This window comes from Solanum stenotomum, chromosome 1 (assembly GCF_019186545.1).
Source record: "Solanum stenotomum isolate F172 chromosome 1, ASM1918654v1, whole genome shotgun sequence".
Taxonomy (NCBI): Eukaryota; Viridiplantae; Streptophyta; class Magnoliopsida; order Solanales; family Solanaceae; genus Solanum; species Solanum stenotomum.
The window spans coordinates 101,088,673-101,098,485 of NC_064282.1; the positions used below are offsets into that span (position 1 = coordinate 101,088,673).

The window sequence follows — 9,813 nt, forward strand, 5'->3', positions numbered from 1 at the left end:
GAGGTATTAGTAATACATAGGATTTAGAGCATATTTGACATTACTGCTAAAAACAACTTACTTTTGGAAGCACTTTTAAAAAGAGAATTAAGTGTCAAAAAACACATCTAAATTATCTCATTTTTTGAGTTTCATACCCAAACTATTGAGAGTATAAGTTTTCATACCTAAACTATCACTTATTAGTTTGAAAAACTAATAAGTGATAATTTGTTGGTAAACCATTTCCAACTTATTACTCAATATAAAAGACTTTTTTGTTTTGTAACAACATAGAAGAGGATAGATGTAGCATGTATACCTAAGGAGTTTTGGGCTAAAATTATTTTTGGTTTAAGTAATATGCGGTCTTTTAAATTTGTCTCCATATTTCAATTAAACACTTTAACTTAGACTTGTATCTACTGAACACTTAAATTTTAACAAATTTATACTTATTTAATACACTAAAGTGTGTGTCTCAAACACAAATACATAATTGATGGACCAATAAAATAATGACACGTGACAATTGAATTCAATTTTTTTAATCTCTATTTAAATCATTCAAAAAGAATTTTTAAAAAATCAAAAATTTATTTTGAATCAACCCACCCCACCCCTCTTCTTCTTTTGATCCTTTCACCGGCGGCAGCGGGCCGCACCATCAGTAAACCATACTCTTGCCTCTTTATTCTTTAGCATTGAACCTTACCACCCATTGCCTTTATTTTCTTCCCACTAATAATCAGTTATTATCATAAGTATATAAACAACAATAACGATTTTTGCCAGAAAAAATAATCAATTCATATTATTTTCATCGGAAACAATAGAGATTTGCTAAAATCTTTAAAATTTAGATCTAGATAATAATGTTTGTACAATTTTATTGCTTAATTGTGGATTTTGTTGCGCTAAAAAATAGAAAATTGTAATGCATATTTCAGCATTAACAAATGCCCAGCATAGAGCTAATTTTCCAAATTTAGTGTTTCTGTTGTCTTCAACTTTAAACTGAAATCATTCTTTAATAGATTTATACTATGATTTTATAAAAATAAAAATAAAAAGAGAGGCATCGAAGATGGTTGCAGAGGAACATTGAGCTGGGAAGAAGATGGACTTTCCTTTTTTTAAAAAAAAATTTAAGCGTATAAGTGGGAAAATAAAAAAGGAAAATATTATTTTTAATTGGTTTACGCGCTGAAGGAATGTGGAGGTAAATTTTTTTGCCATGTCAGCATTTTATGTTTAATATGAATGATTTTTGAACAAATAAAATATTTAATAGGTACAAGTCCTAGTTGAGATGTTCCAGTAAAATATGTGGATAACTTTAACACTCTGTTTGGATCATTGTTGCCCATTGTATTGTATTGTACCATTACCATACCCACAATGTTTGTTTTGATTGTTACTTAAAATGTATTGTATTGTATTATTAAATATCGTTGTTACGTAACAATGAAAACTCCCATTTTATGGAACAACCGATTTGGTGTGTTATTGTTACTTAATTTCTTTTTCTAACTATATCATGGCATAATATTTCATAATACTTTTTTACCTTTTACCCTATATTATTTAATTCTAGTCAAACCTCCTACCCTAGAAGGATATTTTAGTAAATTTATAAATTACAATACAGTACGATACAGTTAAACCAAACAATAAAAATGTTATTAAACAACAACAAACAATACAGTCTAGTCAAATATTGTATCTACCATACAATACAATACAATAGAGTACAATACAACACAATACATTATGAAACAACAGGTAACAATGATCCAAACATAGTGTAAGGGGTCGTGGATGATTTAAGTCATTATTTTTTATTTACGAGAGTTATTTGGATCCGTACAAGAAGCACATAATAGAAAATGTGTGTTAATGTATGATAGAGACAACTTGCTTTAATCCTTCTCTTATTGTTAATTTTATCAAGCAATCTCTATCTTTTTGGCCAACTTCAATTAATTAAGTGAGAAATCTATTATAGAATTGATTCTACTTGATGTTTTCAATTGGGAAGTTGAATTTGAGAAAATATATTTGATTTCTCCATTGTCAAGTTGAAGCATCAAATTAGGTTTCAATTAAACTAAAATTTTGTATTGAAAATCAATGGGGGCGTTACTCAATCTGTTTAGAAATAACTTGGAGGAGTCTATGATGATTGGGTGGATCTAGAATTATCCAAATTAATCATGGTATAAAAAATTGAAGAAGATAATCATGTATGTTATATTTATATCATCGTATATCATGTACGTATCTTGTATATATTTTATGTATATCACGTGTATCAATATTAAACATAACATACAAGTGATATACATATAATATGCACGTGACATATATGATATACACCTAAGATGTTTATGACATACAAGTAATACATATGAAACTTTGAAGTATAATATTCGATCCAAAACTTCATCAATTGAGCACCAAATCCTCCCAAGCTCAAGATATAAGATTATCAAAATATTCCCAAGAATTGGAATAATACAAAGTTGAAAATTATTTCAATTTATCAAACCCAAATTTCAACTTCATCAATAATGTCAATAGTGTCAATTTAATTTAACGATGTAAGCATCACGTTACTATAAAAAATGATTTCATTTTCAGATTCGAATGTAAGTTGTAACTATAGCCTTGTGATTTATGGAAACTGTTTTATACCATCTTCTCCTCGATGTGGTTTTAGATATTTCCTCTCTTTTTTTTTTCTTTTAATCCATTTAAAAAGAAAATTCTTTAAAAAATTTTCCTTAAATGTTATAGTACCAAAATAAATGGTAATTACGTTATTGAGATTAAAAAAAACACTATTATATATCAAGTAACGTGATGTAATAATATTGGGCATACATTTTNCCCCCCCCCCCCCCCCAAAAAAAAAAAAAACATATAAATTAAGATCAAGGGGTAATCAATCATATACTCCACGTTTTAATTCGTTCCTTTATTTCTGATTTTATATGAAATTTTAAAAATAATATTTATTAAAATCTTATAATCTTAAATTAAAAATATATAATATACCAAAAATATATATTCTTTAATCTTATGATTTTAATATTCATATAAACAAATAAATGAAAAATTACTAAAAATAATACTCCCTATATCTCAATTTATATGACATATTTTAGATTTTGAAATTCAACCAAGTCTATTTTTAACCATAAATTTTTCATATATCTTTTAAATATTTTGAATTATCAATTATTATAATATATAATACTATAAATTTCATATATGCAAATTCTCGATCAAACATAAACGGTTTGACCCACAAATACTATTAAACTAAAGGCATAATACATAAATGTGCCCTTAAACTTGACTTCATTTCACATTTATGCCCTCAAACTTTGGGTATGCACAAGTAGACATTTAAACTTGTATACAATTGAACAAGTAGACACATGAGTTCTACGTGACACAATACACGTAGGACAAAAAAATGACATGTAGGACATATGTGTCTATTTATTCAATTTTATACAAGTGATTACTTGTGCATACCAAAAATTGAAGGGCATAAATATAATTTAAAGTTAAAGAACATATTTATGTATTATGCCTAGGGGTATCAAAAATGAACCCAAACATAGATAACCCGCCCAATCCGCCTATAATTTTAAGATTTGGACTCAAGATAATTTGAATTGGGTTCAATCTCAACTCATTCAAGTCTAACCCATTTTAAGAGAAGTACAAATTATAGGAACCACATATTATAAGTACTAAATAACATCCTATCCCTTCTAGTTTTTTATTTACCAAAAATCCCTTAAAAATGATGTTTGCGGGATACATAACGTTGTGCACATGATACATTAGGTTTGATACATTCCACATAGCGAGATACGTAACGTTGTGCACGGGATACATTTGATTTGATACATTCCACATAGCGGGATACATAGAGTTGTGCACGAGATACATGCGGGATACATAACGTTTGATACATTCTATATAGCGAGATACATAGCGTTGTGCACTGGATACATGCAGGATACATAGGTAAAATAAGGGATTTTTGAAATATTTGAAATAAGTAGGGATAAATGGATATTAAGGTAAGTAAATGAGTGTAGTTAAGTAATTTGTCCTTATTGAGCCCAATTCAATCTCCATTTTCAACCCATTTTAAAACTCTTTACTAAAATATGTTCCTATATTAAAGATATGAATTATTATCTATTTAACATCTTTTAGGATTTATATATCCATTTGTTACTTTTTTTAAAAAAAATCTTAAGCTGAAATTCGCATTGTGATTATAAAAATTAAATAACACTATGTTAAAATTATTGAGATTAATAGAATCAAATTGGGCGGGTCAAGACCCAACTCATTTTTTAGCCCATTTAAACCTAAACTAAACTTAAACGGATCAAGACTCAACCCAATTTTTATTTCAACCTAACCCGCCTATTTGACACCCCTAATTATGCCTACGCTAAACTAGTCTCTGTTTGCTAACACGTGAATGACTATCATATTTATATCTTCTTTCTGAAATTTATTTGTTTCAATTCATCTTCTCACCTGACCTGTACCTTACCACCTAAGTATTAACATCCCTTTATTTAGCTCATCTACCTACTCCTCCATTCATTTATTTTCATTCAAATCACAATGAGTTATCAACATGTTCATGAAGGTCCTTACCCTGACTACCCTCCACCAGGTAACAATTCTTTCCCTATTTTCCAATCAATCATCATGAGTACGTGTCGGATTCTTAAAAAAAATGTGTATTTTTTTTTAAGAATCGAAAGTAGAGAGTCTACGCAATTATTATTAGGGGATTGATTTTAATTGATTGTTGTGTGATTGAACTTAATTTGTGTTTTGAATTGACAATTTTATATTTTAGGGTATGGACCACCACCACCACCGCCACCGCAACCACAAGGGTACCCGGGGCAGGGGATGCCACCGCCACCGGGGTTTTATAATGGAGGGTATCCTCCTCCACCACCACCTCCTGGGCCTCAGGGTTATCAGGGGTATTTTAATGATCAGTATCCCCCACCACCACCACCTCAGCATATGTATCATGATGGTGGTGGCTATTATCGTAATGACGATGGATGTTCTTCATTTCTAAGAGGATGGTATGTTATCTTGCTTTTTCTAACTATGTGTTTGAGTTTTAGTTATTAATACTAGTGTCTGGGTTGTGTGGGATTATTCACATGTTTGTTCCTAAGTTCGGATAGAGGAAGAAGGTTGCGATCAACTAGCCGATTTCATGATGTAATGTAAAGTCTGGGATATTAGGGTGTATTCGGACTTCGGTATGATGGAAAATGTTTTCTAGGAAAATAAGTGGTTTTCTTACATATTTTCTTGTGTTTGGTATGCAAGTGAAAAATATTATTCTAAAAGTATTTGTATATAATCTAGACAAATACTAAAACACTAAGAGAGGTGAAAGTGGAGGGTAGGGTGTGGCGTAGTGGGATAAGGGCTACGAGGGGGGTGGGGGTGAAGATGAAGTTTGCTGGAAGGTGGGAGGATACTATTAATGTGGAATACCTATCCTGTTTGTTGAGAGGCCAAAATGCAACATATTCTAGACTCCGGCACTAGATTACCAGAAAGACAAGCTAGAGTGGATAATAAGTGAGGATATTGCATCATTTATGATCATTGGTTAGGTTGAGTTTTGATGTATGTGCACTTCTAAGTCATTTAGAACTTGGTGTTTGTCTCTGCATGAGTTGTTTGTATGCTGTGATTCTTTTGCCACATAGATTGCTTTCAGTAAAAAAATGCATTAGGTGGACAGTGGTGGTGAGAAGACGGATCTCTCTCCAGTGTTAAGTGTTCTATCATGTTATTCAGTTATCATATAAGAAAAGAATGCGATAAGTAAACAAATAATGAACATAGTGATTTCAGAATGAGTTGTTCAAGGAGTAGACTCTAGGAACCTATCTCTTTTGTTTGCCGTTGTCATAAGCATAGCCATCAGTTCATATGAACATCACGATTTGGTTTTAGTATAGCACCTTTGGAATGGCCAGTTGCAAAAAGTGAGTGAGATGCATTCTTTCCATTTTTCCTGGTTAGAGACATTCTATCACATTCGACGCAACTCAAATTTTCATGTTTTTGGGAACTTGTGTGTTTGAAGAGTACTCATGAGGAATTTAGATTGCTGATCAACCCATGTAACATGACACGGTGGATGGTCAGATTGAAAAGATCCTTTATCATAAACCTATTAACAACAGAAGAATCATTCTTTCTTTTGGTGTATTTGTATTCACTTATCTTAGATTCTGTTTTGTGGTGGAGGATTCTGGACTGGTTCATGCTGGGATCTGAATGGATCATGCCTAGTTGAGATTTTAGTTAGGAGCTTAAGTAGAAAGGTTTTGTTTACTTGCGTGCCTTGATATATTATCCTAAATTTTGTCTTGTCATGTGTTGTTTACAGTCTGCCATTTTTTTGCAGCATATAACTGTTCTGAGTAAACAATGCTTTAGGCAAACTGTATTAGTAACGAGTACAAAAACATAGTTCTGCGGCCCACTCTTAGTTGATAGCGAGTAAAAAATTGTTGGAATATCCTTATAATTTATGCATGTGTTTTCTTACATCTGACGTCATTATGATTAGTTCTGGCTAATGCCGATTAGAGACAGGGTAATTTTGAGAGAATAAGGATCTCTTCGTATGTGTAGTTCTTTTCTAATGTTTTTCAACTATCATATAGAAAATGAATTCGACAAGTCAGTAAATATAGGAATAGTGCTACTTGAATGAAGCCGTTCAGGCAGGCAGATTCAAAGAACTCTGCTCTCTTATTTGTCCCTCTTGTAAGCATTGCCATCAGTTCACTGGATCAACAAGATTTGGTTATGTCTTACCTTTGGTATAACAAGCTGCACATCATGATTCTTGCCAAGTTTTCTGGTTGAAAATATTCTCCAACCTATTAGCAAAACTCATTGTCTTGTCTATCTTCTGCTTAGCACTTCAACATGATTAACAGTCTTTTGGTTCTTTCTTTAGTAAGACATCTTTTTTTTTTTTTTTTTGATAACCGAGGAATCTCCAAAGTGTCAGCTAGTGCACGGTTTGAAACTCAGAGGATAATGGACCTTTCTTCCTCTTATCTTCTTCCCTGAAAATACTAGGTTTTTGTCCAATGTAGAGTTCGACCTCGTGAGATGCATGTTAGGATTCTTAGAGAAGGATCGATGAGCAGGAAAATCTAAATCAATTGACTTTGACTTTCCCTTGCCTTTGTTCGAATTCCTAGATCGACCTATTTTGTATATAACTTCAGCTCATTGAAGGGAGACTGAAACCTTAGAGTTCAATGAAGAGAGAACTCCGATCTCTTGCTTTTTACTAAAATATGACTTACCGATTTATTCCTCAAAAGCCCCTTTAAATAGGAGTCTTATTACATCAATAGCAAGTCTAATTCTTATGAAAGTAGGAGACCTAAATCCTATTCCAAACTAATAACTATAACTTAACCTAATCTTTATAAAACTATGAAATATAAACCCTATTCTAGAATAATAAATAAAGCTACTAAAAATATAATTAAATACTTAATTTAAGAACTTCCAATGCATCCACAACAATGCGCCTAACCCACAGTTGGGTGCTGCTCTCTTGACACTAGACCAAAACCCCTGGATCTAATTAAGATTGCCATTGTTGCCACCCTAGAGAACCATCTTCCTCAGATTTCAACTGTAATGCCTATTCTTGGAGTTTCTTACTTGCCCTGGGATATACATGAAGAAGGTCAATTCGATGTTTGAACATGAATCAGTTAGCCATTTGTTCATCTTGTAGTTAACAACACCAATGAGGTTTTCCCCTCGTTATTTTGTGAAACCACAAGAGGTTTTTATTTCTGTCAAGGAGTAAGAATAATTTAAACGACAAAAGATTGCATTACAGAGAGTTTCTAAGGTTGCCCTTGGTAGAAAGAGTCAAAGAGGTGTTATGCAAGTGCATTTTCATGTTTTAACTGCCGAAATCATTTTTTTCCCACTTGTTACATCTCAACCAGTGAGCAATCCTTGCAAGCAGTATAAGTTTTGTGAATTTATGTAAAGCTAATGCAATGCTCTTATGTGTTATTGCATCTCTGTCTCTGACACGTGTTGAAATTCTTGCTTATGGGGGATGGTTGAAAGGAAGAGGGAGAGTTACAGGCCGAAACATAGAAGAAAAATGATAAGATAAATAGGGCAGGTTAACTAAGAAAGATTGAGCATATCACATGCGAAATAAAGGGAAAAACTAGACGGTAATAAGGTGATACATTACTTGATTAAAGATGCGAAGAAAATCACGATAAAAACCCACACAACAGGAGTGTATATATTTTTGGTTTTGATTTTCTATTGCTTACATCTCATCTATTTATACTGTTTGCTTAAAATTGATGTTTTCTGTAGTTTGGCTACTCTTTGTTGTTGCTGTCTTTTGGAGGAGTGCTGCCTCTAGTTTACTGGACACATCTTATTGATTCGTCCAATTGCTACGAGTTGTGGGCATAATCTTGAAGATATCACCAGACTCCTCTCTACCTCTACAAATTACGTATATGCGAAGAACTTGTAGTGTCAAAACATTTATATTGTTAGTTATTTTGTGTTGTGGCAATTGAATTATGAAGGATGCGTTTGTGCTAGAAATGTTATTTACACAACTTCTGGCTTTCAGAAGATGTAATCTTCCTGTTACTGTCATGTTTGTTAGTGAATGTCATGTTGCTTGTATTTACAGATCATATAAGTTTTTCTCACTTAGCGCCAATACATTGTTATTGAAGGGAAAAAGGTCAAATATATCGTGATTGGCATAGTTTTGTCCTAAACTTTTTTGGTCCAATATTGCCCCTACCCTCCCACTAATGGTGCTTCAATGGGGATGAACCTTAAAATACGCTTATAAAAGTTGTGTTTCAATTTATGTTGGCATATCATTAGAAAATTTTAAAGTATATAAGTTTTTCTTTAATTGAAATTTATTTATATGATATTTTAATTTTAAGTTAATTATTATATGAGTAATACTATTTTAGTGCTGCCATGTAATTGGGGCAGGGGTGGCTTCTTTGTTGACTTACACCCACCCCAGGGTGTTCAAGACACCCTTTGATGGAAAATTACATTGTCAAATTCTTTTGTTAAATGATATATATTTAAAGTTGGATACTCTAGACAAAAAGCTACGTTTGTGGTACGGTGGTAAAGAGTGTCCATTTGAATCAAGTAGTTTTGTTGTCCATGTGTTCAGATAATATGTGTTACTCTCTCTGTTTCAATTCATGTGACAGATGAAATTTGAAAAATCAACCAATTTTTTTTTATGATTTTAAAATAATATTTAAATAATATGCTCTCTGTTCGCTATTACTTGTCACTGTTGGACTTAACACACCTATTAAGAAAACAATAATTAACTTGACTATTTATTACGCTACCCTTATTAATTGATGTTTAGTAGATATCAAAATATGATTTGAAGAATACATAATTAATATTAAGTATCTATTAAAAATGAAAAATGAAAATGAAGATATTATCAAAATGAGTAATGTTAAATGGCCAGAAAAATTTGGCCAGAATTTGGTCAGAAATGTAAAAAGTCTATAATATTTTTTTTATTTTAAAATAAATTGATCTTTTTTTCATTTTTAATTAAAGAGTATTAAAGTTAAAAGGGTGAAAATGTCCAATAAAAACTAGTTTATAGTGTGAATATGTTATTTTTACCATTCTATCCAAATTATGGCTAAATTTTCTGACCAAAAGGAG

At 31.7% G+C, this 9,813-nt stretch overlaps 1 protein-coding gene across 1 annotated transcript; it reads left to right on the top strand.

The window, feature by feature from the left end:
- Positions 1 to 4,507: 4,507 nt before the first annotated feature.
- Positions 4,508 to 8,802, top strand: LOC125874095 (cysteine-rich and transmembrane domain-containing protein WIH2-like). Its single transcript, XM_049554910.1, has 3 exons — positions 4,508 to 4,696; positions 4,886 to 5,126; positions 8,449 to 8,802. The coding sequence occupies exons 1-3, from the start codon at positions 4,645 to 4,647 to the stop codon at positions 8,495 to 8,497; spliced, it is 342 nt and encodes a 113-aa protein (XP_049410867.1). The 5' UTR covers positions 4,508 to 4,644; the 3' UTR covers positions 8,498 to 8,802.
- Positions 8,803 to 9,813: the final 1,011 nt, after the last annotated feature.

Coding starts and splice junctions, on each gene's coding strand:
- LOC125874095 (XM_049554910.1), top strand. CDS start 4,645: ATGAGTTATCAACATGTTCATGAAGGTCCTTACCCTGACTACCCTCCA. Junction 4,697..4,885: donor CCCTGACTACCCTCCACCAG/GTAACAATTCTT, acceptor TTTATATTTTAG/GGTATGGACCACCACCACCA. Junction 5,127..8,448: donor TCTTCATTTCTAAGAGGATG/GTATGTTATCTT, acceptor TGTTTTCTGTAG/TTTGGCTACTCTTTGTTGTT.